At 49.8% G+C, this 21,801-nt stretch overlaps 2 protein-coding genes across 3 annotated transcripts; both read left to right on the top strand.

The window, feature by feature from the left end:
• Positions 1–10,549: 10,549 nt before the first annotated feature.
• Positions 10,550–18,435, top strand: F12 (coagulation factor XII). 2 transcript variants are annotated; one of them, XR_001577931.3, is made up of 14 exons: positions 10,550–10,692; positions 11,019–11,076; positions 13,756–13,861; positions 14,030–14,100; positions 14,406–14,516; positions 14,599–14,730; positions 14,848–14,952; positions 15,071–15,236; positions 15,331–15,548; positions 15,652–15,874; positions 16,031–16,167; positions 16,253–16,396; positions 17,949–18,068; positions 18,155–18,435. XR_001577931.3 is itself a non-coding variant. In XM_006976796.4 (14 exons), the coding sequence occupies exons 1-14, from the start codon at positions 10,636–10,638 to the stop codon at positions 18,320–18,322; spliced, it is 1,845 nt and encodes a 614-aa protein (XP_006976858.1). In that variant the 5' UTR covers positions 10,550–10,635; the 3' UTR covers positions 18,323–18,435. The 2 variants fall into 2 exon arrangements, 1 of the variants encoding a protein (XP_006976858.1); XM_006976796.4 differs by having other exon boundaries at positions 17,920–18,068.
• A 2,200-nt stretch (positions 18,436–20,635) lies between these two features.
• Pfn3 (profilin 3) lies at positions 20,636–21,225 on the top strand. The gene has a single exon (XM_006976797.3). It carries the CDS (start codon positions 20,756–20,758, stop codon positions 21,167–21,169), a length of 414 nt encoding a protein of 137 aa, XP_006976859.1. The 5' UTR covers positions 20,636–20,755; the 3' UTR covers positions 21,170–21,225.
• Positions 21,226–21,801: the final 576 nt, after the last annotated feature.

The following is a 21,801-nucleotide window of genomic DNA, read 5'->3' as shown; positions in this document are numbered from 1 at the left end:
AGCCCTCCACAGACAGACAGCAGACAGCTCTCTGGCTTGATAGCTCCAGCACCTGGAAGTCAAAGAAAGGGCTGTGGAAATGAAGATGGAGAAGTGTGAAAGTGCAGCCATAGGCTGGGAGCTGGCTCAGTTGGCCAAGTGCCTGCTGCCGAAGCGTGAGGGCCTGAGTTCAGATCTCCAGCATCCATTCAAAAAGCCAGGTTCAGCAGAATCTGTGTAGCCGCAGCGCTGAGGCGGCAGAGGGAGCAGGGTCTCTGGAGCTCCCTGGCTCACCAGTCTAGCCGAGGCAGTGAACTCCAGCGTCTCTGAGAGACCTCTCCTCAGTTAAAAACACTTGCTGAGTTCGGTTCATAGCACCCACGTCAGGCGGCTCACAACCAACTGTGACTCTAGCTACAGAGAATCTGGTCTCTGCAGACACCAACACACACACACACACACACACACACACACACATTAAAAAACAAGGTGGCAGCCGGGCAATGGTGGCACACGCCTTTAATCTCAACACTTTGGAGGCAGAGGCAAGCAAATCTCTGTGAGTTGGAGGCCTACAGAGTGAGTTCCTGGACAGTCAGGGCTACACAGAGAAACCCTGTCTCAAAAAAAAAAAAAAAAAAAAAAAAAAGCAAGAAAAAACTAAAACAAAAAACAAAGGTGGCAAGCTGGGCAGTGGTGGTGAACACCTTTAATCTCAGCATTCAGGAGCAGAGGCAGGAGGATCTCTGTGAGGTTGAGGCCAGCTTGTTCTACAGAGTGAGTTTATAGAACAGCCTTTATAGAGATACCCTGTCTCAAACAAACAAAGCCAAATGAAAAATCACAAGGAAAATGGAGAATAATTGAGGAAGATACTTGACATCAACCTCTGGCCTCTGCACACAGGAATATGTAACACGCACACACGCACGCACGCACGCTTGCGCAGGCCCGGGGAGGGGTGGGGCACAGTCATGTACTGTACAGCAGTGTTTTAGTTGACAATGAAAAGGAACGACATGTACAGTAGCGTTGGGACCTCTTTAGATTCGGTGAGCTAGTGACTTAGTGGCTGTCTTAGCTTGCAAAAGCACAGTCTGTGTCATTCCCATAAATACTGTCATCTGACACTTCATTTCTCTTGGGATGTGTCCCTGTCTTCAAGTGACACATAACTGTAGTCAGGCAGCAGAGTAAACAGAACTTGGTGCTGGGCAGGCCCACACAAAATGAAGAGAGTCTCACTCTGCAAACAAAAGGGAATTCACTAGAAAGCTCTCAGGATTCCCAGAGTCAACTAGAAGGAATACATTTGGAAATGCGAGTAGATAAGGGCGCGGGAGGCCTGGGAAGCAGGAAGCACAGGGGTATTAGAGAAGCGGTTATCATGTCAGACCCGGGCCTCTCCACCCCTTGTCTGCAGTGGCTACTGTTCCTCACACCTCTCCAATCTAGATCTCAGATCATTGCTCTAAAGCAGCTATGGGAATTCCCCTTAGTCTTGATAAAGATGGTTTAAGGGTGCTATGTGGCCAAGGTATGGCCAATGACTCATGAAGAGAGGTCTGCTTACAGGTCTCCGTCCCTCCTTCCCTCCCTCCCTCTTTCTCTCTCTTCCTTTCTTTTTCGTGTGTGTGTGTGTGTGTGTGTGTGTGTGTGTGTGTGTGCGCGCGCATGTGCACACATGCTATGGTGGAGGCCGGAGAACTTGTGAGGGTCAGCTCTCTTCCACCGGGTGGGATCTGGAGATCAAACTCAGGTCATTAGGGCTGGTGGCCACTGCCCTTCCCTGATGAACTGCTTTGGGAGCTCTTGCCTCAGCTTTCCAGAGAGGATCTTGATCCTCTCGTCTCTGCTTCCGGAGTGCTCCCCCATATCCAGTTTCTGCTTAGCCCTGTGGCAGTCTTCCTCGTTTCTCAGAAGCAGCTAGTGGAAGAGACAGTCCTCCTTCACCTGAGCAGCATTGAACTTAGATGTGATTCTTAGAACTGTGGGCGCTATCATGTGACCATGAAGGAAGTCAGCCTAAGATTTTCACACTGAAGGCCAGAAAAAAAAAAAAAAAAAAAAAAAAAAAACCAGAAAAGAATCAATTCAAAATGGACCAAAGAATGTAAGATAAGACCTAAAATTTTGATATTGTTAAAAGAAGATATAGATTAAACTGAGATATGGGCACAGGCAAAGACTTTCTAAAAGGGACTCCAAATAGCATAGGAAATATCCCAAGAATTGACAAATGAGATTAAGTGAAATTAGAAGTTTTCTGAAAGTGGGTGTGGAGATGCACACCTTTAATCCCAGCACTCAGGAGGCAAAGGCAGGTAGATCTCTGTAAGTTCCAGGCCATCCTCATCTACAGAGTGGGTTTCAAGACAGCCAGGGCTATACAGAGAAACCCTGTCTCAAAACAAACAAAGTTTCTGCATACCAAAGGAAACCATTGCCAGAGCGAAGAGACAACCACCAATGGGAAAGCAAAGGCAGCCAACTCCACATCAGAGAGGGATTTAACATCCAAGATCCATACAGAACTGCAGAGACCACACACCAGTGAAACAAGCCAGCTAGCCAGTGAGTTAATGAGCTCAACAGACAATTTTCAGAAGAAAGTGTAAATGGCCAATAACTATATGGGAAAACACACACCTTTACAGAATATAACAGTTTCTTAAATGACTCAGTTTATCAAAATAGCTTAAGCTTCACGAAGTTAGCAAAAACAAGGATACTAGACATATGTTCTTAAGTATAAATAGACCTTGGGTAAGAAGAGACATTCTCTAAGCCAGTGGTTCTCAACTTTCCCAATGCTTTGACCCTTTAATATAGTTCCCATGTTGTGGTGGCCGCCCCCTCCACACACACAACGACAAAATCATTCCCATTGCTATTTCACAACGCAATTTTGCCATTGTTACCAACTTCATTGCAAACGTCCAGCATGCAGGTGGTCCTAGGCTACCCCTGTAAAAAGGTCTGTCAACCCCAAAGGGTCAAGCCTGACAGGCTGAGAAGCTGCTCCAAGCTCCTTGCAAGACTGCTTAGGTCATTGTCTTGTTGCATCATAAGATAGAAACATCCCAGGTTCTGGTGTTTAATATTTGGTGCTCATAGCTGTGACCTTAATTTTTAGCCTTTTATTTATTTTTAAGTTCAAATATTAATAATATAAAACATTTATAAGCTTAAAATATCCCATAGCCTTATCAGTTTAAATATTTTTAGAACTATTCCTTAAAAAATATCCTGTTTTTAAATTTTCTGTAAAACTCTAAAATTTCCTCTTAAAGTTTAAAATCTCTCAATTTTGTGTTCCTGCAATATCAAAAATAAAGTACCCCCCCCTTTTTAACTTCAAGAGGAAGAAAACAGGGTACAACCACCACCTGCATAAGGCAAAACCAAGCTCCAACAGTGCAAACAACCCAACGCTCACTATCTGGATTCATTCTCACTCCTCTGGGTTTTCCTGAGGGGCTTGGATCCGCTCTTTGGCCCCACCCTCAGCAGCATATGCACAGCCTGCCTTCTAGACCCCCCAGCCTGCTCCACTCATTGTGGCTGCTGCTTCCGGTGACTGCCACACGGCACCAGCAGTTCCAGAACTGCTACGGTCCACCATTGCAACTGGGCCCTCTTCAGGAACCCTAAGCCAGCCACCCATTTGCAAACCTCAGCTGTTCCCATGACCCCTTCATGTCTTTAAAACCATTATCACCTGGGTAACTCTTAAATTACAACATTTAGCTGCCAGAGCAAGGTACAGTCTTGCATAGAAAAGCATGGAGGTGCAGCTTTAATACCTTATTAAACAGCATTGTTTTTAAATGCTCTCTTTCATAAACCTTGCTTTCAGGACAGGACAGGAATTATCATACAAAAATCCACCCTAATCCAAAATAACATGGAGACTTTTGTTGCCTCCTTGGTGGGCTCATTCCATGTGGCCACCTTTAATCAAGATGGTAGTGAAGTCTCATGACTTGTCTTCTCCAGCTCAGCAAAAGATGGTTGTCAGCCATGTGGCTGCCCAAACATGGTGAAGTCACATGACATCTTCCCTCTCCAACCCTAGAAAAGATGGTTGCCAGCCATGTAGATGCCTAAAGATGGTGGCAAGCCAAAATGGAATCATGCCACATAGTTTCTTTAAAATTACCCATGCATGGATGTTTACCTATCAACTCACAGTGTTATTAGTTTTAATTTTTTTTCAGAATTTACAGATTTTTAACCATATCCAACAAAATAAACTTATAAATCTTGAGGTACAGATGTTCACATAAACCAAGTTTATTTATTTTGTCTGTTCTGCTTGTCTGTCTTTTCCCTGTCACTGTGCCAGGTGGCTCAGACTGACACAGGACATAGAGGAAACTTTTAAATATACTTGGGTCTAGTGAAGGGAGAGCCATAAACCAACTCTAGAGCCAGCTTTCAAATAAAATAGAATAGGATAAAACAATTTTAATGTTATCTACAACAAAAAGACATCCAAACTCCTGCTAACTCAGATCCATCGACCAGAGAGCTCAGAGATAAATTCTGAGCCCGGCCATAAGTGTAGCCATGTGGTCGCTGGCGGCTGGCACACAGAAATGGCAAAAATATCTGACCCATTTCTATCTCAGCTCCATGCTTGTAATAAAACTTACGAACATACCAGAAAACAGACAAAACTTTCCAACAAAACAGGGAGATATAACTTTGGAGAGAAACAGATGAGAAAACTTTCCCACAAGACAAACAATGCAACAAACTTACCAACAAAACAAGCAGATACAACTTTCTCTAGACATAGATAAACAAAACTTTCCAACAAGACAAACAAAACTTTCCCTAGGAAACAAAACTTTCCAACCAGAATCAGAACCAGATGGGCGGATGATCTCTCACTATATGCCCTGGATGGGAGAATATTGGGGTCCTGTTGGAACCCCTCCACATCCCAGATAGGGATCCCATAAAACAGAACCAGACTATGACTCACCAGGAGGCCTCCGTAGATGCTTGCTGTATTTCTCAGCGTGGAAGTTCATTCCAGTAGTCCACAAACTGAAGGCAACCTTGGAGCCTTGGAATAAATATCTTGAGGCACATGCCTCCTGAAGTGGTCCCTCAGCCCCTGAGTTTTGGATTGAAGGTCCAGCTTTGGAATTTGAGTGGGTGGTCTGAATCTCGCTGGGGCCTCCGGAAAATGTTAATCCTACTGATTGAGAATAAGACCACTATCACAGTTTAAAGCCAAATTTGAAACAAGTTTTAATTAAATACTGGCCAGGTGGATGGGCTCTGGCCAGGTCTATACCCAGGTTCCCAAGAAATGGCCCAGAATCAAGTACGGCAAGGGCTTAGAAAGGAAAACCCATAATTTATTGTATTTCCCATCAGGTCCAATCAGGGGCAAGTATATATCCTCATATTTCCTTCCTATGTACCTCCTGCCCACATGTGATCAAGCCCATCCAGTGCAGACGGATCAAACAAACTTGTGTAGGCAAGTGAGAACATGTGGCTTCTCAGCTCCCATAACAACAGCCCCCAGCACTTCAGGAACTATCTGTCTGAGCAAGAGGCTTGCAGATCAGAGAAATTTTTGTGTCATGGATCTCTTTAGGCATGGTGATATTGTGTCCCCCAATATACTGTGCACCCTAATAAACTTATCTGGGGTCAGAGAACAGAACAGCCACTAGATAGACATAGCAGCCAGAAAATGGTGGCACACACACCTTTAATCCTAGCATTCCGGAGGCAGAGATCCATCCGGATCTCTGTGAGTTCAAAGCCACACTGGAAACAGGCAGGCATGGTGACACACGCCTTTAATCAGGAAGTGTTGGCAGGAAGCAGAAAGGTAAATAAGGTGTGAAAACCAGGAACTAGTGGCTTTTTAGGCTCTTTAAGCTTTTTGACTTTTAGCAGCAGTTCAGTGGAGATCCACTCCGGTGAGCACTCAGAGGCTTCCCGTTTGAAGAAACAGGATCAGCTGAGAAGTTGGTGAGGTGAGGTTAGCTGTGGCTGGTTCTGTCTCTCTGATCTTTCAGCATTCACCCCAATACCTGGTTCTGGGTTTGTTTTTATTAATAAGACCTTTTAAGATTCATGTTACACTTAGGTATAATAATTAAAACTTGTGTTAACAGATGACTGATTTGTACTTTCCTGTGGTGGTGGTGGTGGGGTGTGTAGACAGCGACAGGTGGTAGGCCAAATGTACAAAAGCATCCACTGCTGGTCCATGGTGTAAGTATTATAGCTCTGAGGGGAAAGGTTTCCCTATGGAAGTTTTGTAGCTCTGAGGGGAAAGGTATCCCAGCAGTCAAGAACCAAGGAATACAACGGAGTCACAGTGCACAGCAAACCTCACACCAGGTTTGTTGGGAAACACACAAGGGTTGGCCATCTCTGCTTGGGTGAGAAGCAGCAGGGAACTGAGCAGGAGGCAGGTTGAGATAAGGTTTCTCGGGGACAGTTTTCCAGGGTGGAGACTTCCAGGGTGGGGATTGGTAGGATTTCAAGGCAAACTCTGTGAGGGGATTGGTGAGATTTTTAATTCAGGGAGGGATTGCTGGGGTTTGGTGAGTTTTCAAACCTGGAAGTGGACTCTGATCTTTTACCCTACAAATGGACCTCATGATCCACACCTGCTTCCCACATGCAGCCCCCTACTCCCCGTGGTCCTCCTTTGACGGACCGAACTTACGCTTCTGCACATCCTGAAGCCAGCCCTTCCTCCCCTGTCCTACCAGTAAAACCCTCTTAGCTGGTGCGGTGGTCCACTTCTGTAATTCCCACACTTGGGAGGGGGAGGCAGGGTAGTTGCAAGGTCAGGCCAGCCTAGGATTCACATTAAGTACCTCTCTCAAGAATAAAACAAAAGGGGGCTGGAGAGATGGTTCAGTGGTTAAGAGCACTGGCTACTCTTCCAGAGAATCTGGGTTCAATTCCCAGCCACCCACATAGCACAACTATCTGTAACTTCAGGGAGTCCAACACCTTCATACAGACATACATGCAGGTAGAACACCATGCTTGTGAAATAAAAAAAAGAACAGGGGCTGGAGAGATGGCTCAGAGGTTAAGAGCACTGGCTGTTCTTCCAGAGGTCCTGAGTTTAATTCTCAGCGCCCACATGGTGGCTCATAATCATCTGTAATGAGATCTGATGCCCTCTTCTGGCCTGCAGGGATATATGCAAACAGAATAGTGTATACATAAAGAATAAATAAATCTTTAATAAAAATAAATAAAAATAAAATTTAAAAAAAGAACAAAATTAACAAACCACGCCCTCTATGGTACAAACCTGTTTCTCTTCCCTTGAGAACTGACCCTCCCCCAGGAGGAGGAGGTCATATGGTTCTGGTCCTTGGGGTCTGGTCCTGGGGCGAAGGTCCATATGTACTCAGGCAACCTGGACCAACAAGCTTTCACCCTGGTCATTTCCACTGTGCGGGCGCAGTCTTGCTTTTGCGATAGCTAACTTGATGGATAACTTTACACTTAAAAGTTTTGCATCTTGCCGGGCAGTGGTGGTGCATGTCTTTAATCCCCGCACTCAGGAGGCAGAGCCAGGCAGATCTCTGTGAGTTCGAGGCCAGCCTGGTCTACAGAGTGAGATCCAGGACAGGCACCAAAATGACACAGAGAAACCCTGTCTCAAAAAAAAAAAAAAAAGTTTTACAACTCTGTGCCTAAGATTTTACATCTCTGTGCTTAAGAGAACTGTAAAGCAAAATTAGACCTCCAAATGTTGGGTGATACGGGTTAAATGTTTTTTATTGCTATTTCTGCAGAGTTCTGTAAACAAGCTTGCATAGCACTAGAGAACCTTCTGCTTGCACAGAACAGATTGTGACTTGGTATTCTTTGCCTTTGTAAACCCCTGACTGAGGTGGCTGGGCACTGCATTCCAGAATCCCGAGTCAGGTGTAGACCTGGTGGCTGAGTCTGAATGAAAGCCTCTTCTCTGTTAAAATGTATTAATGGTCAGACTGCTGAGTCTCCAAATGACCCCAGATACACAACACTTTTATCACGGCCCTAGGTCTTCACCTCAAGGAGTTCCTTTTGAAATCAAGAGTTGATTAAGTGCCCAGTTCCTCCACCACAGCCTTCCTCTCTTGAGGGGGTGGAAGCGGGGGTGGGAATCAGGAAACTGTTATCTTTTCCCTTCCTTGTCTGTGAAATGAAATCACCTGTGAGGATTTCCTGTCCTCCCGCTTGCTTGGCTTTTCCTTCTCAGACTGTCACTCTTCTGTGACAGATGCCCATCAACACTCCCAGACCCTGGTGCAGGGCAGGGCCTGGGACACATATTTTAATCCTGGCATTTGGTAGGCAGAGGCAAGCCTGTTTCTGAGTTGTGGTCTAGAGGTGCCATGCTCTGATTGGCTCTTGAACTGAGGTTAGCGCTGGCAACTCTGGAAGCCCAGGAGGGAGGGTTCCTATTCGGCAGAAGGAATGCTGGGTAGAAAAAGCCACAATGACCACCTCCCCATCTTCTTCCCTGTGCTGCAGCTGGGAATGAACACAATTCTGAGTCGGCACCAAGATCTCCATACTCGCGTATTTCTGCCCACTCCCAAGTAAACCGTGACTGAGGTTATTTTGTAAAATAAATAATTTCTGGAGAAGCCCCTTAGCCTTTTACATGCCGAGCCACATCCCCAGTCCCTTTGTAAGAGAATTTTGCCAATGTAGTTGGGCATTGTGGCACATGATATTAGGGAAGCTGAGGCAGGAGGATCACAACTTTAAGACCAATCTGGGAAACACAGTGTCTCAAAAGGAAAAGAATTTGCAAATGTAATTAAGAGCCATATTGGTTGACATCATGATAGTAAGTGCATACACATATATGTGTGTGTATGCATATATGTATTTCTTTTGAGACAGGGTCTCTCTACATAGCCCTGACTGTCTTGGAACTCACTATGTAGACCAGGCTGGCCTCAAACTTACAGAGACCCACCTGGCTCTGCTTCCTGGGACGAAAGGCTTGTACCGCCATGCCTGGCTCTGTAAGAGTATCCTCGATGGGACTGGCCTCATCAGATGAGCCCTGAGAAGAGACCAGAATTTTCCTGGCAAGGCAGGCACCAAGCGTGAAGCAATTCAACACAAGGTATTCTCTGATACTGACTCTAGTTTATTATTTTTATTTTTTAAATTAATTTATCTTGCTGTGCGATGGTAGTACACGCCTTTAATCCCAGCACTCAGTAGGCAGAGGCAGGTGGATCTCTGTGAGTTCAAGGCCAGCCTGGTCTATAGAGTGAGTTCCAGGACAGGCTCCAAAGCTACATAGCGAAACTCTGTCTCAAAAAATCAAAAAAATTAATTTATCCTACGTACAGTGTTTTGCCTGCATGTATGCCTGTATACTATGTGCATGCCTGATGCCTGCAGAGGCCAGAAGAGGCAGTTAGATCTCTTGGAATTGGAGTTACAGACAGTTCTGAGCTGTCATGTAGGTGTAGGAATAGAACCTGGATCCTTTGGAAGAACAGCAAGTGCCCTTAACTGCTGAGCCAATCCTCCAGCCCTGACACTGGCTTTAAAGATAGAGAAAGCAGCCAGGTGGTGGTGGCACATGCCTTTAATCCCAGCACTTGGGAGGCAGAGCCAGGTGGATCTCTGTGAGTTCGAGGCCAGCCTGGTCTACAGAGTGGGATCTAGGACAGGCACCAAAACTACACAGAGAAACCCTGTCTCGGGAAAAATCAAAATAAACAAAAAAAACAGAACAACAACAACAACAAAAACAAACCTGAGGTTCAGGTTGAGTTCTCCCTCTGAAGGGGCGATCCATTCCCTCCCAAGTCCATTTAGAGATTGCTTCCATGTGGCTGCAGGACGGACATCCCTGCTTCCTTCTTGGCCCTCAACCACAGGCTACATATGATTCCTACATTTCTGGCCACTTGCTTTCTCTCTCTCTCTTCTCTCTCTCTCTCTCTCTCTCTCTCTCTCTCTCTCTCTCTCTCTCTCTCTCTCTCGGTTTTTCGAGACAGGGTTTCTCTGTGTAGCTTTGGAGCCTGTCCTGGAACTCACTCTGTAGACCAGGCTGGCCTTGAACTCACAGAGATCCGCCTGGCTCTGCCTCCCGAGTGCTGGGATTAAAGGCGTGTGCCTCCACCGCCCGGCTGAACCTCAGGTTTTTGACAGTCTGGGCAACTCTAACCCTGCGACCAGGTGTTTGCCTGTATGTAGGTCTGTGCAGTTGTGAACGTGGTTTTTTAGGGGGACATTGCTTTAGGGTGCTCAGCGTGTGGCAGTTGGTTATACAGCAGAAGAAAATAAGCGTGCTTCCTGATAGACTGTACCATTCTGCAGTAGGGAGGCTTCTCCTCAGTCAGCCTTACCCCCTCGATCAACAGGACCTGGAGCACCATCCTAGTAAGATCAACGCCCTGCAGTTCAGGAGAGAGGAGGCCAAGAACCCAGATCTTCATTACTCTACTCCCACCAGCCAACTCCCTGGTCACAAGGATGCTACGTCACTGTTCTGCTGGCTCCCCATGAAGCCTGTGCCCCTCAGGCCCAGGAGGGAGCTTGACCAATTTTCACCTCACAGGCTTCAGCGAACTTTGCCCAGACCTATTGATCTGCGCTTCTGGGCAGGCAGCGGGACCATCGACGGACGCCATGAGGGCTCTGTTGCTCCTGGGGTTCCTGCTGATGAGCCTGGATTTGACACTGTTGGTGAGGACTGTGGACACTCTGATTGGACCAGGATGGCACTGAGGGGTCCCTGTCCCAGCTTTGGCCTCTGCTTGTCACCTGCTAGTTCAGGTGACTGGGAGACTTGTGTGGGGAAGGCACAGGCAGCCCAGGAGGCCGAAACAAAGGAGATAGCAACCACACTGGTGGATGTGAGGACAAGGACTACATTTGTGAGGGAGACAATGGTTAGAGGGCAGAGGGCCAAGTCTTGTGAGGAAATCCTGTATTTCGGGGAGGTGGAAGGAGGCTGGGGCCTAGCATAGGACCAAGGAAAGTCTGATGTTCCTGCCTTCTCTCCCCCGGAGGCCCCACCACGGAAAGGCCCCAAGGAGTTCAAGCACGGAGCTGATGAGCCCACTGTGGGTAAGTGACTTGCTCTTCTTCCTAATCTACCCTCTGGTGGGGTTGAGTGTGCTCCAGCTGGTGTGGTCTCCATGCAGCCTCAGGCCTCTGGGACAGAGGAGGGGTCCTGTTCAGATGGCACACAGACCTGAGTGCCTACAGATCCAGATGTGTGCTCAGGAGGCAGGGCTTGGGCTATGCTGGATGCCTGTCTTAGAGTCTGGCAGGTGCTCAGCGGCATGGGGAGTGTGCTGCTGGTGCCATCCCACCTGGACGCTCACCAGCCTTCCTCAGTTTCCCCGTCTCCCCCCCACTTTCAACACATCTGGAGGATATCTGTTACAACTGATGGAGCTCAGACCCTCAGTGGGCCATAGGCCCCAGAGCTTCAGACTTGCCCCAGATCACCAACACCCCACTGTGTCCAAACCCCACGTTCTCACTTGTGACTTTACTGACTGTCTTCATTTTCCCTGTCTGTAACACTAGGCTGGTAGGAGTGAGCCCCTCGGGGTTGTTGGGAAGGAGAAATGAGTTGCTGATGCTTGTAAAGCCGTCTACCCAGTGGCTGCTGTCTGAAAAATGCCTTTAAAGCCTTAGCTCTTAGCCTAGGGCTGTTGCTCATCAGTAGAGCATTTGCCCAGTATGCACACAGCTCTGGGTTTGATCTATAGTGTAACAGAAAGAAAAAATTCTCTTTTCCAAGACGGTTTCTCTGTGTCATTTTGGTGCCTGTCCTGGATCTTGCTCTGGAGACCAGGCTGGCCTTGAACTCACAGAGATCTGCCTGGCTCTGCCTCCCAAGTGCTGGGATTAAAGAAAAAATTCTTAACTCTTAGTACATTCCACTTAAGGTACCCACCCCACCCCCCAAACCCTGCAGTAGGGCTTGTGAACAGGGAACACTACCATGGTGAGGCCAAGCTGAGGCTTGTAGTGTGATGCTTCCCGGTGAGGCCCAACACAGTGTGACCCCCCAGCCTTTCCTCCTGACCTCACACCAAGCCACACAGCTGCTGTCCCTGTCACCCTGGCCCAGCAGTGGTCCCCCGTTTTAAAGGTCTAGGCTCCTTCTCTTTTATTGCCTTGTTGCTCAAGGCCACTGAAAACTAAATCGCAGCAGATGTTTGTTGAGCCCATCCGAGGCACTGGGCTCAGTGTTCCCGGCACTGTCACCAAGAGTCACAGCACTCCCTGAAGTACGCATTTCTTCTTCTTTTTGAGATCATAATGTAACCAAATTTCCCCTTTCCCTTTCCTCCCTCCAAATCCATATCCCCCGATACAGTTATTTCTTACAATTAATTATATTCTATCCAGCTACATGAACATCAAATTCACAAGTCCCATTAGGTCCCCTGGACCTCTGGCTGTGACATTTTCATCCGTTATTAACATGTAACCTTGTTTCACATGTGATCCTGTTTAAAGACATCTTATTCAGTATGCACGTTGTTGACCCCTTAACGCTGACTGCATGGCCAATAGGACCATATCACCTGCCTGAACTAGGCATCTCTGATGCATTCTCTCCATAAGGTGCACAGCAGCTTCTTGTGTTCTGGCAGGTAGGAGCCCTAGGGAACGCTTCAGCATGCGCAGAGACCCACTCTTGCCTTCTTTCTCCTTGAAGCACTGGGCATTGGTGCTAGGCAAATGCCTGACCACTGAGATAAAGCCCTAGCGTTCTTTTTAAAAAAGAAAAAAGGGAAAAGGAAAGTGGCTGGGCCTGGTGGTATATTCAAAAACAAAACAAAAACAGATGGCCAGTGGTGGCATGCATACACCTTTAATCCCAGTGCTCAGGAGGCAGAGGCAGGAGGATCTCTGAGTCTGAGGCCAGCCTGGTCTACAGAGTGAGATCTAGGACAGCCAGCTGACACAGAGAAACCCTGTTTCAAAAAGACAAAAGAAAAAAAGAAAGAAAGAAGAAGAAAAGAAAAATACTGTACTAAATGGATATTGGGAAGAATATGTGTGTCCAGTATAAGAGCAGACAGAGGGCAGCACTGCCGGATCAGACCTCGTGTGTGTGTGTGTGTGTGTGTGTGTGTGTCTGTATGTGTGTGTGTGTGTGTGTGTGTGTCTGTGTGTGTGTGTGTGTCTGTGTGTGTGTGTGTGTCTGTGTGTGTGTGTGTGTCTGTGTGTGTGTGTGTGCATGCGCACATTTTTTACTGATCCATACAATTCCATTAAGACCAGGAAGGCGCCGCAAGTGTTTGGCAGTTTGTTTGGTTTTTGTTTTTCCTTGTGGTGTCTTGCACACGTTAGGTAAACACTCCACTGCTGACCTACACCCTCAACCTGAATCACAAATATTGGTTTAGGGGTTACAAATACGTTTTTACAGAGCAGGCAGACCTGCAGATCCAAAGCCTGTGAGTAATGAGGATTGACAGTCCTATTACTGTTGCCATTTGGCTCATGAGCCAAAAATGGTTAAGTGACCTAAGTATTTATTAAGTGCCGACCTTGTGACAAGCACTTGGGTTTCAGACTTGGCCAAGGTCACAGAGCTTGTAAGTGTTGTAGTCAGAAATCTATTCCAGCTGTCTGACTCTGGAGACGGCCCCCAAAGCAGGATGCAGTCTTGAATGCAGAGTGCTCTTTTGAAGGACTCTCCTTTTCCCAGCCAGGCCCCATGAGGCCCCTTGGGCAGCTGGGCACAGGGGAGGCCTCAGAGGTGTGTTATTCCCACAGTTCTCACTGCCGATGGGAAGCTCTGTCACTTCCCCTTCCTGTACCTCCGCCGCCTGCACCACAGATGCATCCACAACCACAAAGGCCGGCCAGGCTCCCGGCTCTGGTGAGACTTTCTAAACGGGGTTAGAGGAGGGGCCTAGATAAAACAGGAATTGCCTATCTGTCATCTAAGAATTGTGTTTGGGCAAAGGGTGTGTGTGTGGGGGGGGGGCAGGTAAGGAGGGAAAGCCAGTCTTCAGGCAGTGCCGGGAAGCCTCATTTGTTTCCCCAGGTGTTCTACCACTCCTAACTTTGACCAGGACCAGCAGTGGGGATACTGCTCAGAGCCCAAGAAAGTGAAAGGTACTGTGTGGCTCAAGGCCGCCTCCTGCTTTCACCCCATCCCCACCGTCTGCTAGGTATCACCAGACCCTGCACACCGGGCATTCTGGGCCCAGCCCCTTCCCCTTTCCTGCAGCATCCTTTCCAAGGTCAGAGGAAGGATTCTGGGGAAAGTGACCGCTGGTTTATAGATGAGCTTAAGGACTGGAAGCTTGGGGTTCCGTGGTCCTATGAGAAGCAGGTTCAGGTGGGGTGTTGATCTCTTCGTGTGCCACTCAGGCTCCTCACTCAGGCCCCCTGTGCTTCCTTCTGTGTCTATCTCTCAGACCACTGCAGCAAACACAGCCCCTGCCACAAAGGAGGGACATGTGTGAACACCCCCAACGGCCCACACTGTCTCTGCCCAGAACACCTTACTGGGAAGCATTGCCAGAGAGGTAAGGGGAGCTGCCTGCCCGTAAGAGGTCCCTGAAACCCTGGAAATTTGGCATGGCCCCACTGGCCTCCTTTTGTCCCCAGAGAAGTGCTTTGAGCCTCAGCTTCTCCGGTTCTTCCACGAGGATGAGGTGTGGTTTAGAGCTGGTTCAGAAGGTTTGGCCAGGTGCCAGTGCAAGGGTTCTGGGCCTCACTGCAAGCCGCTGGCCAGTCAGGGTAAGTGGGTGTATAGCCACTGTGGGGAGGGGGAGGGGGGCCGAAAGTCAGGAGGCCCTGGTAGGGGCTGGGTGGCATGGTACACCCTGGGATGGCTCAGTTTGCATCCTCCCCCAGCCTGCAGCACCAATCTGTGCCTCAATGGGGGCAGCTGCCACCAGGTGGAGGGCCACCAACTGTGCCATTGCCCTGAGGGCTACACCGGACCTTTTTGCGACTTAGGTGAGTGGGGCCCCATATGGAAAAGGCTTGGGGAGGTGGGTAAGGGAGAATGGAAAAGTGAACCAGAGGGCACCAACAGAGCCATCCCCTGATTGCAGGGAGTCCTCTCTCTCCCTAGACATTAAGGCGACCTGCTATGAGGGCAACGGTCTCAGCTACCGGGGCAAGGCTGGAACCACTTTATCGGGTGCGCCATGTCAGCGGTGGACCTCGGAGGCCACCTACTGGAACATGACTAAGAAGCAAGCGTTAAGCTGGGGCCTGGGCCACCATGCATTTTGCCGGTTAGCGGGAAGGGACTGGGCAGGTTGATTTGCTGCCCCTTAGGGCCCTCGGGGGCTCCCCTTGCTCTAACAGTACTCCCTCTTGAGAATGCAGGAACCCGGGTAATGACATTCGTCCATGGTGCTACGTCTGGAGTGGCGACAGGCTGAGCTGGGACTATTGCGACCTGCAGCAGTGCCAGACCCCAACCCAGGCAACGCTAACACCTCGAGTTCCCCTTGAGCGGCAGGAGCTGCCGGTGCCCCGGCCTTCCACACTGCAGAAGCCTCAACCCACGTCCCAGGAGCCATCCCTGTCCCATGCGCTAGATGGTGAGGCAGAGGAGCGGGTCCCAGCACAGAAGACGTGGGCTCTGCTTATTCCAGGCAGCCCGTCGAGGGTGTCCCTGGCCTCAGCTAATCTCTCCTTCCACAGCCCCCCCTGAGCATCAGACTCCTCTGGGCCGGACCAGCCCGGTGGGCTGCGGACAGCGGTTCCGCAAGCGACTGTCCCCGCTCAGCCGCGTGGTGGGAGGACTCGTGGCTCTGCCTGGGTCTCACCCATACATCGCTGCGCTGTACTGGGGCAACAACTTCTGCGCCGGCAGCCTCATCGCCCCCTGCTGGGTGCTGACAGCCGCTCACTGCCTGCAGAACCGGCAAGCGCCGCCCTCGGGGACCCCTAGACCGCTCTACTGTATCTGCACCCTCCCCTCCCCCAACCCTTCTCGAGCTCCCCCGGGGGGTTGAAAACGGGGGCGCCCTCTAGAACGTCTGTAGTCAGCCTGAGCACACTGTCCCCCACCCGACCGCAGGCCGGCGCCCGAGGAGCTGACGGTGGTGCTCGGTCAAGATCGCCATAACCAGAGCTGCGAGCGGTGCCAGACGCTGGCTGTGCGCTCCTACCGCCTTCACGAGGGCTTCTCCTCCATCACCTACCAGCATGACTTGGGTGGGGTGACCCCGCAGGGATAAAGAGAAAGGATGGGTAGGGCTGGGGCCCCAGGTCGACGCCTAACCCTCCCCTCCCCTGGTAGCTCTGCTGCGCCTGCAGGAAAACGAAAACAACAGCTGCGCAATCATGTCGCCTCACGTCCAGCCCGTGTGCTTGCCCGTCGGCGCGGCCGCACCCTCGGAGACCGTGCTCTGCGAGGTGGCCGGCTGGGGTCACCAGTTCGAGGGTAGGCACAACTGTTAGGAGCTGGCTAGAGACTTTTGCCTATCTAAAGCGCGCACTTTTGGTAGCCTCCGATGAGCCTGGGGAACAAGTTTCGCTGACCTGATAGTTTTGTAAAAAAAACAAAACAAACAAACAAACAAACAAACCGTGCAGGGCCCTTGTCTCTGTAGCACGACATTCCCAGAATCTAGAATTCGCTGTCGAGGTTCCCACATCCCTTTGGGTTTCTCCTTTTCTATTGTGACGAGAAACACCATGACCAAAATCAGCTTGGGCAGGAAAGGCTTTGTTGCTTTCAAGGTTGCAGTCCACCATGGGGGAGTGGGAGGGCAAGGCAGGAATTTGGAGGCCGGAACTGAGGTAGAAAGCTGGAAGGACAGTCAGTCCTTGCTGCCCTGCTCTCCGGGGCTTGCTCGGCTTTCTTTCTTCCTTTCTTTCTTCCTTCCTTCCTTCCTTCCTTCCTTCCTTCCTTCCTTCCTTCCTTCCTTCCTTCCTTCCTTCCTTCCTTTCTTTCTTTTGTTGTTTGTTTGTTTTGTTTTTCGAGACAGAGTTTCTTTGTGTATCCCTGACTATCCTAGAATTAGTTTTTAGACCAGGCTGGGCTCCAACTCACAGAGCTCCACCTGCCTCTGACTCCTGAGTGCTGGGATTAAAGGCGTGGGCCACCACCTCTGGATGCTCAGCTTTCTTTTTAAAAAAATCATTTATTTTAATTTTATACACGTGTGTAATTGCCTACATCTATACATGTGCAGCATGTGTATGCCTGGTGTAGGGAAAGCCAGATCTGGAGTATAGGTTGTGAGTCACCATGTGGGGGCTGGGAATTGAACCAAGGGCCTCTGCAAGAGCAGCCAGTGCTCTTAACTTCTTGAGCCATCCCCAAAACTTCACCTTTCTTCTTTTTTTGCTTTGTTTTCAGTTTTTCAAGACAGGGTTTCTCTGTGTTGCCCTGGTTGTTCTGGAACTCTCTATAGATCCGCCTGCCTCTGCTTCCTGAGTGTTGGGATTAAAGGCCTGCACCACCATTGCCCAGCTCAGCTTACTTTCTTATACAATCCAAACCCGCCTGTTCAGGGGTGTCACATCAGCCATTAATCAAGAAAATGCCCCACAGACATTTCCATAGGCCAATCTTAAACAGACATCTTCTCAATTGAGGTTCCCAGCTATCAAGTTGACAAAAAGTGACCCACCACAAGATTACAGAGACTTGAACTTTCTCTTGGTTCTCTCTGGGCTCCAAGTTACAAAGACTTAACTAGGACATTGTCCCCATGTTGGAGCAATGGGGACAACTATTTTGGGAGCCAGGTTCTGAGACATTTCATGGGAGAGGGCAAGGGGTGTTTTCCTGCTCATTCTAATCCCAGCTTCTCTCTGGGCCTCAGTTTCCTTGCCTATGAAATTGTTGTTGGCAGGTCCCTACCGCTTAGGCTTGCTGTGAGGGAGTGCCGTCGGGGTAGGTGTGACACTGCCTCGTAGCCTGGCCCACGCAGCAAGCTCAGGTCCCTGGATTTGCAGGGGCCGATGAATATGCCAACTTCCTGCAGGAGGCACGGGTGCCCTTCATCTCCCAGGAGCGCTGCTCCAGCTCTGACATGCATGGGGACGCCATCCTGCCTGGAATGCTTTGCGCTGGCTTCATGGAGGGAGGCACCGACGCCTGCCAGGTAAGTCCTGGGGTCCTGGCTGGTGCTCTGCTCCTGCCTATCAACCACAGGACAAGAGTGACAAGCTGCTTGTCCCCCCCCCCCAGGGTGACTCCGGGGGTCCCCTGGTATGTGAAGAAGGGGATGGTGAGCACCAGCTCACCCTGCGAGGTGTCATCAGCTGGGGTTCTGGCTGTGGTGACCGCAACAAGCCCGGAGTCTACACGGACGTAGCCAACTACCTGGCTTGGATCCGGGAGCATACAGCCTCATAACTCACCAGGGCCAGATCTTTCCTCTTGTGTGCTGCCTGGAGTGTGCGGGGTCTGTGGCCTCAGTGAAGATAGTGCCCAGGTATAGAAACTCAATAAAGTGCTTTGAAAACGTCCCTCAGAATTCCCTCTTGAAATGCCAAGTGAGAACGACGGTACACCAACTCCCTCACTGCCTGGACAAGGCAGTTGGCAGGCCTCAGATCTCTTTCCAGGCCACCATGTTTCCTTGGCCTCACGTCATGCCAATCCCTGTGCAAGGAGGCCCTTGCAGATTGCTCCCCAGAACTCACCCATTCTGTGTTTACACAGAAACAGGTTCTCAGCCTGGACTATACTTCGGGGTCACCTGGGGGAGATTTTGGAATCAGTGTCAAGTCCACCTGAGATCAGTTAACTGGAGTCTCTAGGGAGAAGGCAGTAGTGACATGTTTTTTTGAAACGGCAGGTGATCCACAGTTAGGAATGTTCCAGATTGGACTTGGGGTGTGGAGAGAGTGGTAGCTGAACATGTGTGAGGTCCTGGCTTAGATTCCATTAAAGGGGTGTGTGGGGTTTGTTTGCTTGCTCTGTCTTTTGAACTTTGAGCCTGGCATGGTGGTGCAAGCAGGCGGCAAGGACCGTCTGAGGCTGGATTCCACGCTGCCAGGGTGAAAGCTGGGGTGGGGGTCTGCGATCCACAGGCCTTCCGGGACACCGGACTCTTTAGGTGTGGCCGGATGGTTCCCTTTCAGGATAGGTCTGGCTGTCCAGACTAGCACCTTTCTTGCTCTTAAAAAAGTCATTTATTGCTGGGCCGTGGTGGTGCCTGCCTTTAATCCCAGCACTCGAGAGGCAGAGGCAGGCAGATCTCTGTGAGTTCGAGGCCAGCCTGTTCTACAGAGTAAGATCCAGGACAGACACCAAAAACTACACAGAGAAACCAAACCCCCCACCCCCCACCCCCCAAAAAACCAAAAAAATAAAAAACAAAACCCCAGAGCCACTGACTTATTGAGACATATGTCTTCCCACTGCTGAGATTGTAGGCCTGTACCATCATACCCAGTTTACGGGGTGCTGGAGGAGCAACCCCAAAATTTTATGCATCATAGGCAGGTACTCAGTCAACTTCACTTAACTGACTGAGCTACAGTCCCAGCCCTTACACCCATCTTTTTTAGGTGGGGGCTGTTCCGCACCCCCCTTCTTTTGGATACAGGATCTTACTATGTAGCTCTTCGCTGGCCTGGGACTTGCTATGTAGAGTAGGCTGGCGTTGAACTTACAGAGATCCATTTGCCTCTGCCTCCTGAATCCTGGGATTAAGTGTGTGCCACCATGTCTGGATTTTTAAAGTTAAGAAAAAAATCTGTGGTTTGTGTAAGTGCAATGTGTGTGTGGGGGTGAATGTGTCACAGTGCTGTGTGGAGGTCAGGGGACAACTTTGTGGAGTAGGTTTCTCCTTCTGCCTTTATGTGGGTTCCAGGGATGAAGGCTCAGGCTACCAGGCTTGAAGAGCAAAGCACCCTTACCTTGTGAACCATTTTTTTAATAATTAAAAAAGTTATAATTTCAAGATTTGTGTGTGTGTGTGTGTGTGTGTGTGTGTGTGTGTGTGTGGTTTTTGAGATAGGCTTTCTCTGTGTAACAGCCTTGGCTGCCCTAGAACTTGCTCTGTAGACCAAGCTGGAATCACCTGCCTCTGCCTCCAGAGTGCTGGCATCAGCCAAGATTTTTAGTTATGTGTTTTTCTGTGGCTATGAGTGGCAGGTGCCCAAGGAGACCAGCAGGGGGCAGCAGTGAGCTGCTTTCCCTCGGTGCTGGGAATTGTCCTCTGTCCTCTGTGGAAAACAGTTCGTGCTCTTCTACCAGTCCTTTTCTGTTTGTTTTTGTTTGTTTTGTTTTTCGAAACAGAGTTTCTCTGTGTAGCGCTAGCGGTCCTGGGACTCGCTTTGTAGACCAGGCTGGCTTCGAACTCACAGAGATTTGCCTGCCTCAGCCCGGAATTAAAGTGCTGGGGTTAAAGGCGTGCACTACCCCGCCCAGCTCATTTTTTTTTTTTTTAGTTCAATTTGTGTCTGTGTGTGTGAGCTTGCCCAGGGAGGCCAGAGTTGTTAGATCTCTCGAGTGGGAGTGACAGTTACAACAGAGGTGTTGTTGGGAACCGAACTTGGGTCCTCTGTAAGAGCAGTAAGTGCTCTTTCTTAACGCTGAGCCATCTCTCCAACCCCGCACCCACCATCTTCTTCCATTTCCTCCTACATGCTACTTTTAGAATTGCCCTCCCCAACGCCCTCACATTCTCCACCTAGAAAGATGTTCTGTGACGTTTGCCTCACGTCACAGCCCCGCCCTGCGAACTTCCAGGGAGTGGAGCAGGATTCATAGCTCTTGGTGCTGCCGGCCACCCCCTCTAGCGCAAACCAAAGGTACAGGTGCGGACTGTGAGCAGAGATGGGTGACTGGAAAGGCTACATTAGTGCGGTGCTGCGGGACCAGCGCATCGACGATGTGGCCATCGTGGGCCACTCGGACAATCGCTGTGTGTGGGCGTCCCGGCCCGGGGGTCTGCTGGCGGCCATCTCCCCGCAGGAGGTGGGTGTGCTCACCGGGCCAGACCGGCACACCTTCCTGCAGACCGGTCTGAGTGTGGCTGGCCGCCGCTGCTGCGTTATACGCGACTACTTGCTGGCCGAGGGCGAAGGCGTACTGGACGCACGCACCAAGGGGCTGGATGGGCGTGCGATTTGCGTGGGCCACACGCCGCGGGCGCTCCTGGTGCTCATGGGCAGACGAGGCGTGCATGGAGGCATCCTTAACAAGACAGTGCACGACCTGATTGGTGGGCTGCGGGCACAATGCTCCTAGCAGAACAGCCAGGCCACCCACGGTGGTAGGGGGACCAGAATAAACCGTGAATGGAGCGCTGTGGGCTTATCCTCTTTGTGCATGTTCGAGGAGTCCCGAATAAGGACACTAGTCTAGGGGGAGATTCTTGGAGAACAGAATAATCCTGGTGGGCCTCCTGTGACCTGTCCACTCCTCTTGCGGTAGATGCCTTGTGAAGGCTTTTGGTCTGAGTGCTCTGGTACTTTCCCAGGGCCCTAGACACGCCATAGCTGAGAAAGAATACTGAGGTAGCAGACCCTCCAATTGTACCTCAGGCTTTAGCATTTTCCACACATGTAGGCATCAAAGTGAGCTCCCTCATTCCCACCCACCTCCCTCCCCAGCACACATCAGCCAAGGTCTGTGGGGTTTCAGGATGGAGGTGAGTGGCCCCTCAGTATGTTGGAGATTGGCTCCAGCCTCCTGTGGCTACTCAGTTTCTTGTATAAAATGACAATGTTTGCAAAGAATCTACCTGCAGCCCCTGGTGACTTATATACCTAATACAGTGTGTGAAAACCACGTAAATAGTTACTATGCGGTATGGGTAAGGAATGCTGATTTTTTAAAAGCGCCCGTGTACGATCAGTACAGATGGAACTTTAAAACAT

This window comes from Peromyscus maniculatus, chromosome 5 (assembly GCF_049852395.1).
Source record: "Peromyscus maniculatus bairdii isolate BWxNUB_F1_BW_parent chromosome 5, HU_Pman_BW_mat_3.1, whole genome shotgun sequence".
Taxonomy (NCBI): domain Eukaryota; kingdom Metazoa; phylum Chordata; class Mammalia; order Rodentia; family Cricetidae; genus Peromyscus; species Peromyscus maniculatus.
This window is presented reverse-complemented; position numbering and strand designations above follow the sequence as displayed.

Excerpts from the sequence above, each read along its gene's own strand:
- Pfn3 (XM_006976797.3), top strand. The coding sequence starts at position 20,756 with ATGGGTGACTGGAAAGGCTACATTAGTGCGGTGCTGCGGGACCAGCGC.
- F12 (XM_006976796.4), top strand. The coding sequence starts at position 10,636 with ATGAGGGCTCTGTTGCTCCTGGGGTTCCTGCTGATGAGCCTGGATTTG. Across the intron at positions 14,731-14,847 it reads CAAGCCGCTGGCCAGTCAGG|CCTGCAGCACCAATCTGTGC; the intron begins GTAAGTGGGTGT and ends ATCCTCCCCCAG. Across the intron at positions 14,953-15,070 it reads CGGACCTTTTTGCGACTTAG|ACATTAAGGCGACCTGCTAT; the intron begins GTGAGTGGGGCC and ends CTCTCTCCCTAG.